The sequence below is a fragment of the Salmo trutta genome, unplaced genomic scaffold, assembly GCF_901001165.1.
Source record: "Salmo trutta unplaced genomic scaffold, fSalTru1.1, whole genome shotgun sequence".
In the NCBI taxonomy this organism is placed as follows: Eukaryota; Metazoa; Chordata; class Actinopteri; order Salmoniformes; family Salmonidae; genus Salmo; species Salmo trutta.
This window is the reverse complement of record NW_021823401.1, coordinates 549,040-566,662: the sequence shown is the minus strand read 5'-3', so window position 1 is coordinate 566,662 and position 17,623 is coordinate 549,040. Positions and strand designations below refer to the sequence as shown.

At 41.5% G+C, this 17,623-nt stretch overlaps 1 protein-coding gene across 1 annotated transcript; it reads right to left on the bottom strand.

The window, feature by feature from the left end:
- Positions 1-575: 575 nt before the first annotated feature.
- On the bottom strand, positions 576-4,300 carry LOC115190614 (transcription factor SOX-4). The gene has a single exon (XM_029748785.1). The coding sequence runs from the start codon at positions 3,763-3,765 to the stop codon at positions 2,641-2,643; it is 1,125 nt and encodes a 374-aa protein (XP_029604645.1). The 5' UTR covers positions 3,766-4,300; the 3' UTR covers positions 576-2,640.
- Between the last annotated feature and the right edge of the window lie 13,323 nt (positions 4,301-17,623).

Below are 17,623 nucleotides of genomic sequence, written 5' to 3'. Positions count from 1 at the left end.
TAAGGAGAGATATTTGTAACGATAGTTAGGGTAGATATTGTAAATAATAATTTGTTCTAAACTGACTTGCCTAGTTAAATAAAGGTTAAATAAAAATGAAAATAAATATTCATACATGGACTGATGTTATAGACCATATAAAGGTCATTCTACTTCTTATACAGTATGTCTGTGAGAATGCGTGAAGTGTGGTCTTCCATGTTATCACTCCCCATATAAACTATCACAAACAAGCACAGCTTACCAATAAGGTCTTGTAGCCTTCACACTAATGCTCTACACTGACTAGTGTACAGTACACCATTTTCATTACCTAAAGGAGCACTTCTAATGCACTAGTAGGTTTTGTATACGTGTACATTTTGTGTGTGCAGTAATGTACACCCTGTTTTCATGGTTTTAAAAGCAGCATTTCTATACATGTACAAACATCAGTCAAGAATGCATCAACAGAGAGGAGTACAGTATAACAATGATTTGTATACTGTAAACAACAATGTATACATTAAAGTTGTGTTTTGATTTAAAAGGAATCGTCTATAGATCAGACAGAATGAGTCGACAGAGACGAGGGATATGTTTCAGTTCCAGCTGATTTTTATTTCCTTCTTGAAAAAAAGTAATGTACAGAATTATCAACAATCTGACAGGCAGTGAATTGACACGATTAGCTGGCATGAGTTTTTCCCCCCTTTCAAAACTTTTGTTATGGCAATGATTTAGACAAAAACAATATTCTACACAGCATATTGCACAGAAATGGGATGAAAATAAAGTTCATATATTTAAAACTGTATATATATATATATATAAAAAAAAAATCCTGAACAACCACCTTAAACGTAAGTAAAGATAGTAGAAAGCGATCAGTCCTAGTGCCTGTCATGGTATAGCTTAACTACACATAAAACACACAATCTTTTTGCTTATGATACACAGTCAAATGTACAAAGATGTTTTCACGGTTTTTCCAAATTTTTCTTCTCTTTTTTTTTTTTTTTTTTAAACACAACACTATAACCTGAATCTGATATACAAATACTATTCATTCACCATGCCATAAGATATTAAAACAATTAACTAGAGTTAGCGAACAAGTAGAAAATATTACGTATTCAAATACAATGAGAAAAGCAGTAGGTCTACATAATTGTTGTTTGCGGAACTCAAATACGCAATTTGAATATGCTTTATATGATTTTATATTGTTCCATCCAGTGGTTTTAAACCCGAATGTCGATATAAAAAACGCCAAGAAATTGGTAATTTAAAGCTACAATCTTTCTTTATTAGGCAAGATTCTAAAACGAAATGCAGAAGTGTGGCTGCTCAAAATACTGTGTGTGTTGAAGCGCATGTTCACAAGGGGTATTGAAATGTGGTACTGTGTCTTTAAGAAGCCTGCAGATTGATACTGTAAACATGGACAGAAGGCCGATTCATGAGATAACCGGCCACCTGGATCTTTCAAATGAGGAAATCCAAACAGCGATATACACCGATTGACACCCCCCTTGATATATATCTGTACAAAAATACACTGACAAAATAAACAAATGTTTCCTCTCTTTAAGTGTCAAAAGTCTACATTTAAATATAAAAAATCAAAAGTGAAAAGTCTAGCCCTTCTTTCAGCGAAGGAAACAGACGGTGAGGGAAAACATCATAACAAGACCAGTACAAGAAAACGAAAACATAATTACGTTGAAAATGTTTTGGCCAGTATATAAATACATCATATAAAAATGTCCTCTGAAAAAATGAACAACAAAAAAATTCGAGGATGAAAAAACATCGGTGAGAATTTCTCTATACATCAGAAAAACATAAAATCATTTTGGTCCTGAATCGTAGAGAAGTGTATAAAGTTCAGCACAGATTTCAGTTGCGTTTGAATCCTGAAGTTAAGAATTAAAACAGCTGGTGATTTTTTGTTGTTCCTTTTAGGTAGAAAGGAATCAAACATAGCGCCATCTATCCATTTAAATAACCCTAACACTAGTTCCAACTGTTCGACAGTCTAACATACATCTCAGTAAAAGAGAGGACAGGTAACATCATGCGTTTATCTTTTAAAAAAAGGTTTGACTTTTCGGTCAACAACCCACCTGGTTCATAAATCCATCTGTCTCGATGACAGCCAGCCTATTTCTGTACCTCTGTGAGTCTTATGAAGTTCACTTGGCGATCATAAAACGTTTCTCAAAATGTCCCTTTTAAGTAACTAACATTGATTAATAAAGTACAGCTGACCTAAACCCGCCATCATTATAATCGTGCAAATCAATCACAGTTTTCCAGTTCTGATCGAGTGTTTCTTTCAATAGGACCCGATCACTCCTCCTCAGGGCGCAACAATATCTTCCTCTTCCTGTCCAGTCGAGGCAACACTTCAGCTTACTTGTAGCCATGTCTCATAATAACAGTCGACAGTTGATCCTTGAAATAAAAAGCAAGTTATTCTCTCGCTTTGTTCAACAGTCAGCGCTTGGGGCTTGCAGTCTCTTTCTCGGCGGGAGGGACCCTTGGTAGGTTACGGTATGGCACAAAATCACTTTACCGGAATCCCTTTTTTTTTTTGCTCAGAATAGTAAGACAACATTTCCTGCTTGTGGTTTTCTCGTTCTCTATTTCTCTCGCTCAATACGTGAACACCAAATTAGAAATGGTCGACTCTAGCCAGTCTCCTGAAATCATCTCGCTCACCTCTGGGGTGCAGTAGTCGGGAAACTCAAAGTGAGAACCGGAGCCCGACTCGAAATTAAAATCCAAGTCTCTGTCCAAAACCGAGGTCCCAAAGCTTCCCAGCGACATGCTGTCAAACCCAGGGCTAGGGTTAATGTCCAGTAGATCATCCTCAAACTCCTCATCTGATGAAGAGGATTGTGAGGAGGACGAGGAGTGAGAAGCGGAGGGAGTAGGGGAGGACGCCCGCATGCTAGTGTAGTCTTCCGAGGCGCTGGAGGGAGACTCGCCGCCCTCCCTGCTGCTGGCTGTGGCGTCCTCGTACAGGCTGAGTAGTTCGCTGGAATCCGCCGAGCTGCTGAGCGTGGGACTGGCGGGCACCGCTGCTGAAGACGGGCTCACACTGTGGCTCAGGCTGCTGCCCCCGAACATACGCTTCTTCTTGTCAGGTATTTGTTTGGCAGCAGAAACAGACTTGGATTTGTAAAGAGAATGGTGATCTGTGCCGATTACTTGTTCTGGGAATGTTGGTGTTTTGGTGCTGTTCCCAAAAACTATTTTATGAGGTTTGCTGGATGATTTTGAGCTACTCTTTTTAGAAGATGGTTTCATGCTGGTGTTACAGTTGCTACCGCTGATTTTCCCCTCCTTCTCGCCCGGTTTGGAGCTGCTGGACTTGACCTTCTTTCTGGGCCGGTACTTGTAGTCTGGGTAGTCCGCCATGTGCTTGAGTCTGAGCCGCTCCGCCTCTCGTATGAAGGGGATCTTGTCGCAGTCTTTCAGCAGCTTCCAGCGCTTGCCCAGTCTCTTGGATATTTCCGCGTTGTGCATGTCCGGCGACTGCTCCATAATTTTACGTCTTTCAATCTGTGACCACACCATGAAAGCGTTCATCGGCCTCTTGATGTGACCGGTGGGTGTTTTGCACCAGGCGGGGTTCAGTTTGCCGTCCCCCGCGGAAGAAGCCGTGGAGCCGGGGCTCGGGGAGGAAGCCATGTCCAGGTCCATAGCTCCAGAATCCGACGACTCTCCCGCGAACACAGCCTCGGAGCTCTCCACATTACTTGTCTTCTGTACCATGATTATAAATGTCAATGAGAGTGCGCCTGCTTGCTCTCCAGTTCAGTTCCACACAGTAGCTTTATTTCTTAATTTAATTGTACAATTCTAGCTGGCTGTGTGAATAGAAGTCAGTCCTGAGATGTGCCGAACCGGAACAACAGGAATCCGTTGGTAGCCGTTAAAAATGCTGGATTTGTTAAAAGTTGTTTTTCGAGTGTCTGTAATATGATACAGAACAAACGGTGTAAAAGTGTCCCCCGTTTCCACTCTTTCCTCCGACAATGCTTTATGTAGCCTAAGCTATTCAACCCTAGCAGTCGTGTAGGACTTAAACATGTGCCGTGTCAGCAGCGGAAAGCAAACTGAGTGGCTGTGTGAGCGCACTGACACTGAAAATGTTCAAAGTTTCTAAAGTAAGGTAAGTCTTTTTCTGCATAGCTTTTCCTTCCGAGCACCATGCGGGAAGAAGCTTGTTTCACTAGAACTAGGATCCACCTTTCTTCTGCGTACTCGGTAACTTTCAGCAGCCTCTAATTTCTCCCCGTTCAGCTTTATCCTTTTCCACAGATATAACGGCGATCCAGTTCAGCCAATCCGAGGCTGTCTCTACCCTGTCTAGTGCCAACACCACGCCCACTTTCTCCTCATTGGTCCAAAAAAAAGGAATCTAATAATAATCAGCGCGTGCAGTGAGGAGCTTTATGTCTGACCTCATTCCAGTTTACACGACAAACTTCGCTTTAAAGAGACATACTTATGTTTTGGACTTTTTCTACACCAACCAGCCATACCTATATCATTAAGGCTGTGTGTATGGAGACCAGTCTAATGTATCATATCATTCAGGGTAGTATAGGTCTACTGTTGCATAAAGGGAAGCGTGGAACAACTTGTTAACCCTGTTTGGACCATAATGATTTATTATGATATCGGGCTAATGTTTGAGAGAATATATAAATAGTTTCTAGCATTTATTTATATATGATTAATTATACAAATGTATAATAACATATCCTGGTTTACCCATACTATAATACAGAGGTGTAATATGATGTTTATAATAGTCATTTGTATTTAATTATATAGTTATATTTTGTATAGCCCCTACAGGTTCGTCGGGTTCATAACAATAACAAACATGGCATAATGTCACTCAACAGTTCAGTGAGTCTCATTTTATTTCCAGCGCGAGTGCATTCAGTGCAAGCTCGGCTCGCAAACACGGAAATGTCTAGACACATGCATGTGGACTCCCTCAGTTTAGTTGTTGTACTGGTGAGAAGAGATTCTTCAGCAGGCTCCACTTTCACCAGGCTGACTCCGAGAGAGGGTGGAGCCGTGGACGACACGGGCGTTCCTTTGTCACATTACGCACGCCCCGCGCTCACTGCTGTGAGAAAGGAGAGAGGAGAAAGGAGAGAGTAGAGAGGAGAGAGGAGAGAGGAGAGAGGAGAAAGGAGAGAGGAGAAAGGAGAGAGGAGAAAGGAGAGAGGAGAAAGAAGAGAGGTAGAGGCAGTGGAGGTACAAGCTGAGACTACACAGTACACTTTATTTTGTAGATAGAAATGGCCAAGGTAGACCGGAGAGAGTGGTGATAAGACACACTGGAGAAAGCGCATTTACGCATGGCATGAGCGCTTTAGCGCACGAACATTGAGTGGAACAAAACACAACATTTCATGAACACACAATATTCTGAGTTCTCACATTTACTCCTAGAATAGAGAGATATTATAATGACTTAAAACATCCCCCCCCAGTAGCCTTTGTTGACAATATTTTGGATATTACACAGGTATTAAGCAGACGGCGAATAACACACAACAGCCAAGTCCACTTCTGAGGAACAGCGATGCGTTTTGTGTGTGTCACTAGATGGCAGCGCGGAGCTAAATGACAGAGTTAGCTCCTATGAAAGGATTCAGACACAGCTCCGCTCCCAGACTTTACATATGTGGGAGAGATGAATTACATCATGTTACTCAGTCAGACACTCAGCCAGTCGGACGAACATTGTTTTGCTGCACAGTCAGTAACTACTGAGAGTGTTTTGTAATTCTGATCACCATTCCGACTTTGCCAAAGGCCAATAAAGTGAAATTCATTCAAGGTATTATTATTACAGGTGGGCTATGAACCTTAGCATGCTGTGCTGTTCATTACAGGCAGGCCTAGTACACACGTACCGCTACAGCCAATCAAGTGAATGAGGCGTTACAGATGAAGAAACAAAAAGCGATTCTAATAGTTCAACCCAGTAGCAACATTAGACGTAGATATTCGCATGTCACTGAGCACAATTGTGCTTAATATGGTCTGATATCTGTCCGCATCCAAGTAAAGCGAGTTAAAGCAGCTGTAATTGCGCTCCAGTTTTGTGGGTTCATTGAGCATGACTGGAATATAAATGGAGTGGCAACTCATAAACCAAAGAGCTCGACGCTTACCCATAGAAATAGAACCGATAGAATTTAGAAAAGGGCTTGAAACCTCGAACCCTGGCAATTTGACTGGTGAACTCATGGGTGGCAGCCTATACACTCGCAATCCACACTGTTCTATAGATGTTGTTTCTATGGGTTAACCCGGCCCCCAAACCACGAAACCTAAGCCTATTCTCTGCTCTTAATACAACATAATAACAGTAATAGATGGAGACAGTGCAGACGAGGTCGGACCAGGGCTACAGCCCTGCACCTGGCTGAGGGGGTGTCGGGTGTTTTATCCACTCCTTGACCAGATGGCTTGTGGCAGCATTGTTCCATTCACCATCAGAGGGAAATAAAAGACTGTTACGACTTTTTGTATTTCTCTTGAAGAGCAGAGATCCTGTTTCAATAGTTTACCAGTTTTAAGAGCATATTTTTGTATGTTGATTGCACTTTTTTTTATGGTGCCTCATTGAGCACACGTTGGGGGGGTGGGGGGGTGGACTGTAGTGTCGTGGATAAAAGCCTCTCATTTTAACGTGTGTGCGTGTGTGTGAGAGCGTATGTGATAGAAAGAGAAAGAGAGAGAGAGAGAGCGTCAATGCTCGCGTCCGTGCGTGTGTATTTGAATAGAAATCTTCAATGCAATTCAAACTTTCTTTTACAACTTTTGTTTAACGTTTGCGCAGCTGCCACGCGAGTGCTTAGAATGGGTCGCGTGCCAGTCTAATCGCAACAGGTGTTCGGCGCCTCGAGCTGCTCGGATTCTCTGTTCTGGAAACTGTCAGTTCTTCCAACAATAAACCTCAACGTTTCCAATGTCTTTAGCAACATGAACATGTAGTCAAAGCAATGACAGTATATGAACATTGACTTATTCGTCACTTTTATTATTCATATTTATGATTTCATAGTCAATTATTTTATTAATTAGCCTACTTAAAAAAAGAAAATCTTGACCATTCATTCATTTTTTATTAATCTTTAATTGTTTTATTAATCCTGACCAGTGTAGACCGGATTCAATAATATACTCTTCACCTGCTTTGAATTTGTACAATACACTGAGAAAAGTTAAGCTCAGCATGTGTAGCTAATCAGCGACGTCACTTCCCGTATTGATGACATATGCATGGAATGTGTAGCCATGTGATTGGCCAGATACACGCTTGATGATATATCACCAGATGGTTATATTGCACGGAATGCCACTGCTCATTTTGTGCAAGTCTCCACACATACAGAGACCTTTGTCAGGATGAGCATTGATTGGAAAAATGACAAGTCCTATCCTAAAGCATATACAGACTTAACATATGCAAAATTCATGCATTGTATTGATGTATTTGGGATACAAAACAATTGTTTATATATTTTAGGCCTTTACCCACGGATGTTAAGTTAGGATTCACCTCAGACAGTATAGAAAACATTCTTATATTTTGTTTAAAAAAATAAAAAAAACAGTTACATTTTCATTAAAACCATTACTCTTAATCATTTACAACATTGTGTTATTCATTGCAAAGGGACAGATGGTCGCCTACATTCACCATTCAGCATGTCATATATGAAATGTATTGATTCATATGCATGTTTAACCAGGTGTTCCCGATGAGCCTTATCTTATCCAGGGAGCAGCCGCCAGGCAGCAGAGCACCATTAATGATTCCCCAGTGTCAACACTTTACCCTGCAGCCCAGTGACAACAGATCATTGTTTAGTGTCAAACTCTGATTCCTGAAGTTGAGCTGAGTTAGTTTGAACATCTGTCCGTTTTCAAGGTTGTAGGTTTTTTTTTTACAGGGCTACACCGAGACACCTGAGATAGGGTTGGAGGTGTTGTCATACACACACAGAGATTAGATCAGGTTCTCAGAGTATAAACACAAGATATATTACTCAACTCTAGGACATTGTTGTTTACTTAGAAATAAATATACAATTAAGACTGACTGTCTCCTAATACTACTAATGAAAAAGGGCGTTTATAAGCCTGTGTATCTCACCCAGATAAATACAAAAGAAAATGTTAACTTTCATAAATTCCTCCTCCTTATTTCAACCTGTTTGAGGGACGTTTACTTCCACTGTGGAACATTTTAACATGCGTCACACGCATCATGTGGTACATCCATATTGAACAGCGGGACTGAAGTTGACCTTCAGGGTCCAGTCACAGTGACACCCTGGGAGATATATCATGTCTGGGTCATGGTGTCGTGGCCGGGGGAATCAGAGCACTGAGAGGTGACCATCGGTTTCTGCTGTTTCTTTCTGTGTGTGTGTGTGTGTGTGTGTGTGTGTGTGTGTGTGAGAGAGAGTGTGTGTGTGAGTGTGTGTGTATGTGTGTGTCACCCTGTCACCATTACAGAGAACCATACATAAACAGTGAGAAGTGACTGCCTTGGGGACCACCATGTCACCTGTGTCGCTTGGTCTGACAGCAGAGATGCATCACAGGGCCCTCTGTCCTCCCTGAGGCCTGTATGTCTGCAGCCTACAGGCTGGGGGCTGAGAGCTGGGGGCTGGGACCACAGACCAGGCAGAGACCCTGTCGTCCCTGAGGTCGCCTGCCTCTTGGCTGGGGGCTGAGAGCTGGGGGCTGGGGCCAAAGACCAGGCAGAGACAAGAGCAGAGACCCTGTCGTCACCGAGGTCCACTGCCTCCTGGCTGGGGATAGGAGACCAGAGGCTGTGACTTAAATGACAAGGTGCTCCCTCTCTGGGACTTGATGTCCACTGCCTCCTGGCTGGGGGCTGAGGGCTCAGACCACAGACCAGACAAGAGTAGGGACCCCTGTCGTCCCCCAGGAGCATAGGGCTTAAGGCTGAGCGCTCAGGGCTGACACCACAGAGCAGAGCTGACACAGAAGGGGAATGTGACATAGGTCCCAAAATGCTCCCTCTCAGGGGCTTGATGGTCCTAATCATTATCAAGGTTCAGAGGGCAATGATTAAGAGACCAGATTGGGGGGTATAGGGAACAAGATGAGGGGCCAGGGATGACGGGGTAAGGGTTAGATTGGGTAAGGGTTAGATTGTAGGGTAATGGTTAGATTGTAGGGTAATGGTTAGATTGTAGGGTAAGGGTTAGATTGTAGGGTAAGGGTTAGATTGTAGGGTAAGGGTTAGATTGTAGGGTAAGGGTTAGATTGTAGGGTAAGGGTTAGATTGTAGGGTAAGGGTTAGATTGTGAGGGGTAAGGGTTAGATTGTAGGGTAAGGGTTAGATTGTAGGGTAAGGGTTAGATTGTAGGGTAAAGGTTAGATTGTAGGGTAAGGGTTAGATTGTGAGGGGTAAGGGTTAGATTGTAGGGAAGGTAAGGGTTAGATTGTAGGGTAAGGGTTAGATTGTAGGGTAAAGGTTAGATTGTAGGGTAAGGGTTAGATTGTGAGGGGTAAGGGTTAGATTGTAGGGTAAGGGTTAGATGACGGGGTAAGGGTTAGATTGTAGGGGTAAGGGTTAGATTGTAGGGTAAGGGTTAGATTGTAGGGTAAAGGTTAGATTGTAGGGTAAGGGTTAGATTGTAGGGTAAGGGTTAGATTGTAGGGTAAGGGTTAGATTGTAGAGTAAGGGTTAGATTGTAGGGTAAGGGTTAGATTGTAGGATAAGGGTTAGATTGTAGGATAAGGGTTAGATTGGGTAAGGGTTAGATTGTAGGGTAAGGGTTAGATTGTAGGGTAAGGGTTAGATTGTAGGGTAAGGGTTAGATTGTAGGATAAGGGTTAGATTGTAGGGTAAGGGTTAGATTGTAGGGTAAGGGTTAGATTGTAGGGTAAGGGTAGATTGTAGGGTAAGGGTTAGATTGTAGGGTAAGGGTAAGATTGTAGGGTAAGGGTTAGATTGTAGGATAAGGGTTATATTGTAGGGTAAGGGTTTAGATTGTAGGGTAAGGGTTAGATTGTAGGGTAAGGGTTAGATTGTAGGGTAAGGGTTAGATTGTAGGGTAAGGGTTAGATTGTAGGGTAAGGTTTAGATCGTAGGGTAAAGGTTAGATTGTAGGGTAAGGGTTAGATTGTAAGGTAAGGGTTAGATTGTAGGGTAAGGGTTAGATTGTAGGGTAAGGGTTAGATTGTAAGGTAAGGGTTAGATCGTAGGGTAAAGGTTAGATTGTAGGATAAGGGTTAGATGACGGGGTAAGGGTTAGATTGTAGGGTAAAGGTTAGATTGTAAGGTAAGGGTTAGATGACGGGGTAAGGGTTAGATTGTAGGGTAAGGGTTAGATCGTAGGGTAAGGGTTAGATCGTAGGGTAAGGGTTAGATTGTAAGGTAAGGGTTAGATGATGGGGTAAGGGTTAGATTGTAAGGTAAGGGTTAGATGATGGGGTAAGGGTTAGATTGTAGGATAAGGGGTAGATTGTAGGGTAAGGGTTAGATGATGGGATAAGGGTTAGATTGTCAGGTAAGGGTTAGATTGTCGGGTAAGGGTTAGATTGTAGGATAAGGGTTAGATTGTAGGGTAAAGGTTAGATTGTAGGATAAGGGTTAGATGATGGGGTAAGGGTTAGATTGTAGGGGTAAGGGTTAGATTGTAGGGGTAAGGGTTAGATTGTAGGGTAAGGGTTAGATTGTAGGATAAGGGTTAGATTGTAGGGATAAGGGTTAGATTGTAGGGTAAAGGTTAGATTGTAGGATAAGGGTTAGATGATGGGGGTAAGGGTTAGATTGTAGGGTAAGGGTTAGATTGTAGGATAAGGGTTAGATGATGGGGTAAGGGTTAGATTGTAGGGTAAGGGTTAGATTGTAGTGTAAGGGTTAGATTGTAGGGTAAGGGTTAGATTGTAGGGTAAGGGTTAGATTGTAGGGTAAGGGTTAGATTATGGGATAAGGGTTAGATTGTAGGGATAAGGGTTAGATTGTAGGGTAAGGGTTAGATTGTAGGGTAAGGGTTAGATTGTAGGGTAAGGGTTAGATTATGGGAGAAGGGTTAGATTGTAGGGGTAAGGGTTAGATTGTAGGGTAAGGGTTAGATTGTTGGGGTAAGGGTTAGATTGTAGGGTAAGGGTTAGATTATGGGATAAGGGTTAGATTGTAGGGTAAGGGTTAGATTATGGGATAAGGGTTAGATTGTAGGGTAAGGGTTAGATTGTAAGGTAAGGGTTAGATTATGGGATAAGGGTTAGATTGTAGGGTAAGGGTTAGATTGTAGTGTAAGGGTTAGATTATGGGATAAGGGTTAGATTGTAGGTTAAGGGTTAGATTGTAGGGTAAGGGTTAGATTATGGGATAAGGGTTAGATTGTAGGGTAAGGGTTAGATTATGGGATAAGGGTTAGATTGTAGGGTAAGGGTTAGATTGTAGGTTAAGGGTTAGATTGTAGGGTAAGGGTTAGATTGTAGGGTAAGGGTTAGATTGTAGGGTAAGGGTTAGATTGTAGGATAAGGGTTAGAATGTAGGGGTAAGGGTTAGATTGTAGGATAAGGGTTAGATTGTAGGGTAAGGGTTAGATTGTAGGGTAAGGGTTAGATTGTAGGGTAAAGGTTAGATTGTAGGATAAGGGTTAGATTGTAGGATAAGGGTTAGATTGTAGGATCAGGGTTAGATTGTAGGGTAAAGGTTTGATTGTAGGATAAGGGTTAGATTGTAGGGGTAAGGGTTAGATTGTAGGGTAAGGGTTAGATTGTAGGGTAAGGGTTAGATTGTAGGGTAAAGGTTAGATTGTAGGATAAGGGTTAGATTGTAGGGTAAGGGTTAGATTGTAGGGTAAGGGTTAGATTGTAGGGTAAGGGTTAGATTGTAGGGTAAGGGTTAGATTGTAGGGTAAGGGTTAGATTGTGAGGGGTAAGGGTTAGATTGTAGGGTAAGGGTTAGATTGTAGGTTAAGGGTTAGATTGTAGGGTAAAGGTTAGATTGTAGGGTAAGGGTTAGATTGTGAGGGGTAAGGGTTAGATTGTAGGGTAAGGGTTAGATTGTAGGGTAAGGGTTAGATTGTAGGGTAAAGGTTAGATTGTAGGGTAAGGGTTAGATTGTGAGGGGTAAGGGTTAGATTGTAGGGTAAGGGTTAGATGACGGGGTAAGGGTTAGATTGTAGGGGTAAGGGTTAGATTGTAAGGTAAGGGTTAGATTGTAGGGTAAAGGTTAGATTGTAGGGTAAGGGTTAGATTGTAGGGTAAGGGTTAGATTGTAGGGTAAGGGTTAGATTGTAGAGTAAGGGTTAGATTGTAGGGTAAGGGTTAGATTGTAGGATAAGGGTTAGATTGTAGGATAAGGGTTAGATTGGGTAAGGGTTAGATTGTAGGGTAAGGGTTAGATTGTAGGGTAAGGGTTAGATTGTAGGGTAAGGGTTAGATTGTAGGGTAAGGGTTAGATTGTAGGATAAGGGTTAGATTGTAGGGTAAGGGTTAGATTGTAGGGTAAGGGTTAGATTGTAGGGTAAGGGTTAGATTGTAGGATAAGGGTTAGATTGTAGGGTAAGGGTTAGATTGTAGGGTAAGGGTTAGATTGTAGGGTAAGGGTTAGATTGTGAGGGGTAAGGGTTAGATTGTAGGGTAAGGGTTAGATTGTAGGGTAAGGGTTAGATTGTAGGGTAAAGGTTAGATTGTAGGGTAAGGGTTAGATTGTGAGGGGTAAGGGTTAGATTGTAGGGTAAGGGTTAGATTGTAGGGTAAGGGTTAGATTGTAGGGTAAAGGTTAGATTGTAGGGTAAGGGTTAGATTGTGAGGGGTAAGGGTTAGATTGTAGGGTAAGGGTTAGATGACGGGGTAAGGGTTAGATTGTAGGGGTAAGGGTTAGATTTCAGGGTAAGGGTTAGATTGTAGGGTAAAGGTTAGATTGTAGGGTAAGGGTTAGATTGTAGGGTAAGGGTTAGATTGTAGGGTAAGGGTTAGATTGTAGAGTAAGGGTTAGATTGTAGGGTAAGGGTTAGATTGTAGGATAAGGGTTAGATTGTAGGATAAGGGTTAGATTGGGTAAGGGTTAGATTGTAGGGTAAGGGTTAGATTGTAGGGTAAGGGTTAGATTGTAGGGTAAGGGTTAGATTGTAGGATAAGGGTTAGATTGTAGGGTAAGGGTTAGATTGTAGGGTAAGGGTTAGATTGTAGGGTAAGGGTTAGATTGTAGGATAAGGGTTAGATTGTAGGGTAAGGGTAAGATTGTAGGGTAAGGGTTAGATTGTAGGATAAGGGTTATATTGTAGGGTAAGGGTTAGATTGTAGGGTAAGGGTTAGATTGTAGGGTAAGGGTTAGATTGTAGGGTAAGGGTTAGATTGTAGGGTAAGGGTTAGATTGTAGGGTAAGGGTTAGATTGTAAGGTAAGGGTTAGATTGTAGGGTAAGGGTTAGATTGTAGGGTAAGGGTTAGATTGTAGGGTAAGGTTTAGATCGTAGGGTAAAGGTTAGATTGTAGGGTAAGGGTTAGATTGTAAGGTAAGGGTTAGATTGTAGGGTAAGGGTTAGATTGTAGGGTAAGGGTTAGATTGTAAGGTAAGGGTTAGATCGTAGGGTAAAGGTTAGATTGTAGGATAAGGGTTAGATGACGGGGTAAGGGTTAGATTGTAGGGTAAAGGTTAGATTGTAAGGTAAGGGTTAGATGACGGGGTAAGGGTTAGATTGTAGGGTAAGGGTTAGATCGTAGGGTAAGGGTTAGATCGTAGGGTAAGGGTTAGATTGTAAGGTAAGGGTTAGATGATGGGGTAAGGGTTAGATTGTAAGGTAAGGGTTAGATGATGGGGTAAGGGTTAGATTGTAGGATAAGGGGTAGATTGTAGGGTAAGGGTTAGATGATGGGATAAGGGTTAGATTGTCAGGTAAGGGTTAGATTGTCGGGTAAGGGTTAGATTGTAGGATAAGGGTTAGATTGTAGGGTAAAGGTTAGATTGTAGGATAAGGGTTAGATGATGGGGTAAGGGTTAGATTGTAGGGGTAAGGGTTAGATTGTAGGGGTAAGGGTTAGATTGTAGGGTAAGGGTTAGATTGTAGGATAAGGGTTAGATTGTAGGGATAAGGGTTAGATTGTAGGGTAAAGGTTAGATTGTAGGATAAGGGTTAGATGATGGGGTAAGGGTTAGATTGTAGGGTAAGGGTTAGATTGTAGGATAAGGGTTAGATGATGGGGTAAGGGTTAGATTGTAGGGTAAGGGTTAGATTGTAGGGTAAGGGTTAGATTGTAGGGTAAGGGTTAGATTGTAGGGTAAGGGTTAGATTGTAGGGTAAGGGTTAGATTATGGGATAAGGGTTAGATTGTAGGGATAAGGGTTAGATTGTAGGGTAAGGGTTAGATTGTAGGGTAAGGGTTAGATTGTAGGGTAAGGGTTAGATTATGGGAGAAGGGTTAGATTGTAGGGGTAAGGGTTAGATTGTAGGGTAAGGGTTAGATTGTTGGGGTAAGGGTTAGATTGTAGGGTAAGGGTTAGATTATGGGATAAGGGTTAGATTGTAGGGTAAGGGTTAGATTATGGGATAAGGGTTAGATTGTAGGGTAAGGGTTAGATTGTAAGGTAAGGGTTAGATTATGGGATAAGGGTTAGATTGTAGGGTAAGGGTTAGATTGTAGGGTAAGGGTTAGATTATGGGATAAGGGTTAGATTGTAGGTTAAGGGTTAGATTGTAGGGTAAGGGTTAGATTATGGGATAAGGGTTAGATTGTAGGGTAAGGGTTAGATTATGGATAAGGGTTAGATTGTAGGGTAAGGGTTAGATTGTAGGTTAAGGTTTAGATTGTAGGGTAAGGGTTAGATTGTAGGGTAAGGGTTAGATTGTAGGGTAAGGGTTAGATTGTAGGATAAGGGTTAGATTGTAGGGGTAAGGGTTAGATTGTAGGATAAGGGTTAGATTGTAGGGTAAGGGTTAGATTGTAGGGTAAGGGTTAGATTGTAGGGTAAAGGTTAGATTGTAGGATAAGGGTTAGATTGTAGGATAAGGGTTAGATTGTAGGATCAGGGTTAGATTGTAGGGTAAAGGTTAGATTGTAGGATAAGGGTTAGATTGTAGGGGTAAGGGTTAGATTGTAGGGTAAGGGTTAGATTGTAGGGTAAGGGTTAGATTGTAGGGTAAAGGTTAGATTGTAGGATAAGGGTTAGATTGTAGGGTAAGGGTTAGATTGTAGGATCAGGGTTAGATTGTAGGGTAAAGGTTAGATTGTAGGATAAGGGTTAGATTGTAGGGGTAAGGGTTAGATTATGGGAGAAGGGTTAGATTGTAGGATAAGGGTTAGATTGTAGGGTAAGGGTTAGATTGTAGGGTAAGGGTTAGATTGTAGGATAAGGGTTAGATTGTAGGGGTAAAGGTTAGATTGTAGGATCAGGGTTAGATTGTAGGGTAAAGGTTAGATTGTAGGATAAGGTTTAGATTGTAGGGGTAAGGGTTAGATTGTGGGATCAGGGTTAGATTGTAGGGATAAAGGTTAGATTGTAGGGGTAAGGGTTAGATTGTAGGGTAAGGGTTAGATTGTAGGATAAGGGTTAGATTGTAGGGGTAAAGGTTAGATTGTAGGATAAGGGTTAGATTGTAGGGGTAATGGTTAGATTGTAGGGTAAAGGTTAGATTGTAGGATAAGGGTTAGATTGTAGGGTAAGGGTTAGATTGTAGGGATCAGTGTTAGATTGTAGGTTAAGGGTTAGATTGGAGGATAAAGGTTAGATTGTAGGATAAAGGTTAGATTGTAGGGGTAAAGGTTAGATTGTAGGATAAGGGTTAGATTGTATGGGGTAAAGGTTAGATTGTAGGGTAAGGGTTAGATTATGGGGTAAGGGTTAGATTGTAGGATCAGGGTTAGATTGTAGGATAAGGGTTAGATTGTAGGGATAAGGGTTAGATTGTAGGGTAAGGGTTAGATGATGGGGTAAAGGTTAGATTGTAGGGATAAGGGTTAGATTGTAGGATAAGGGTTAGATTGTAGGATAAGGGTTAGATTGTAGGATAAGGGTTAGATTGTAGGGTAAGGGTTAGATTGTAGGATAAGGGTTAGATTGTAGGGTAAAGGTTAGATTGTAGGGATAAGGGTTAGATTGTAGGGTAAAGGTTAGATTGTAGGATAAGGGTTAGATTGTAGGATAAGGGTTAGATTGTAGGATAAAGGTTAGATTGTAGGATAAGGATTAGATTGTAGGGTAAGGGTAAGATTGTAGGGTAAGGGTTAGATTGTAGGATAAGGGTTAGATTGTAGGGTAAGGGTTAGATTGTAGGATAAGGGTTAGATTGTAGGGTAAAGTTTAGATTGTAGGATAAAGGTTAGATCGTAGGGTAAAGGTTAGATTGTAGGATAAGGGTTAGATTGTAGGATAAGGGTTAGATTGTAGGGTAAGGGTTAGATTGTAGGATAAGGGTTAGATTGTAGGATAAGGTTAGATTGTAGGGTAAGGGTTAGATTGTAGGATAAGGGTTAGATTGTAGGATAAGGGTTAGATTGTAGGGTAAGGGTTAGATTGTAGGGTAAAGGTTAGATTGTAGGATAAGGGTTAGATTGTAGGGTAAAGGTTAGATTGTAGGATAAGGGTTAGATTGTAGGGTACAGGTTATATTGTAGGATAAGGGTTAGATTGTAGGATAAGGGTTAGATTGTAGGATAAAGGTTAGATTGTAGGATAAGGGTTAGATGTAGGATAAGGGTTAGATTGTAGGGTAAGGGTTAGATTGTAGGGTAAGGGTTAGATTGTAGGATAAGGGTTAGATTGTAGGATAAGGGTTAGATTGTAGGATAAGGGTTAGATCGTAGGATAAGGGTTAGATGATGGGGTAAGGGTTATATTGTGCTTTTGTGCTTTTGACTTTTAAGTGTTAAAGAACTTGAGAATAAAATACCAATTTGGTTAAATGATCCTTTTGTCTTTACTGTAGAAGTCAGTTGAGATGGCCTTTATCTATCGCTATATCTCTCAAATGAATTGACTCCACAGGTTCTCATTTTGTACATGGAGGTGAAAACGTCCACATTTTTCTTTCAAAGATTGGTGTTAGGTGAACAGCTTTCAGGCATCGCCAATCTCCGAGCATGAGGGATTGCAATGCCGCTAGAGAATCCCTTCCTTGTACTGGAAACATGTGAAAGACAAAAGTACATTGGATCCAATTTATCCATGGAGCTGACAAACTGCTGCCACACCAATTACAGGCTAACAGCAGTCTGTTCTCACACCTGTCAGACAGCAGAAAGCATTGAGAAAGAGGCTAGAGATGTGAACAAGTGTTTGTCATTGTAAAGAGGAGGGGGGGGGGAGGGTGTCATGCGATTTTCAAACTTTCTCAAGTGTTCATCAGGTGAACAAATTCGGTGCTTTCTTGATGCTGTTGTTACAAGTATTGTATAAGATATGAGTTTTAGCGTGTTTCATATGTGGCACAGGAGGTACAAAGACTAAATCCTTTAGAAACATGATTACGTTATAATTACATCAAAGACAGTTGAAATTAAACAATAAAGAAGGCATTAAGTCAGAGTAAATTAATGGGGTTAGTCAGTCTCCTCTCTCTCAATTCAATTCAATTCAATTCAATTCGCTTTATTGGCATG

Bases quoted from the DNA above. Each gene is read 5' to 3' on its own strand.
- LOC115190614 (XM_029748785.1), bottom strand. From the start codon at position 3,765: ATGGTACAGAAGACAAGTAATGTGGAGAGCTCCGAGGCTGTGTTCGCG.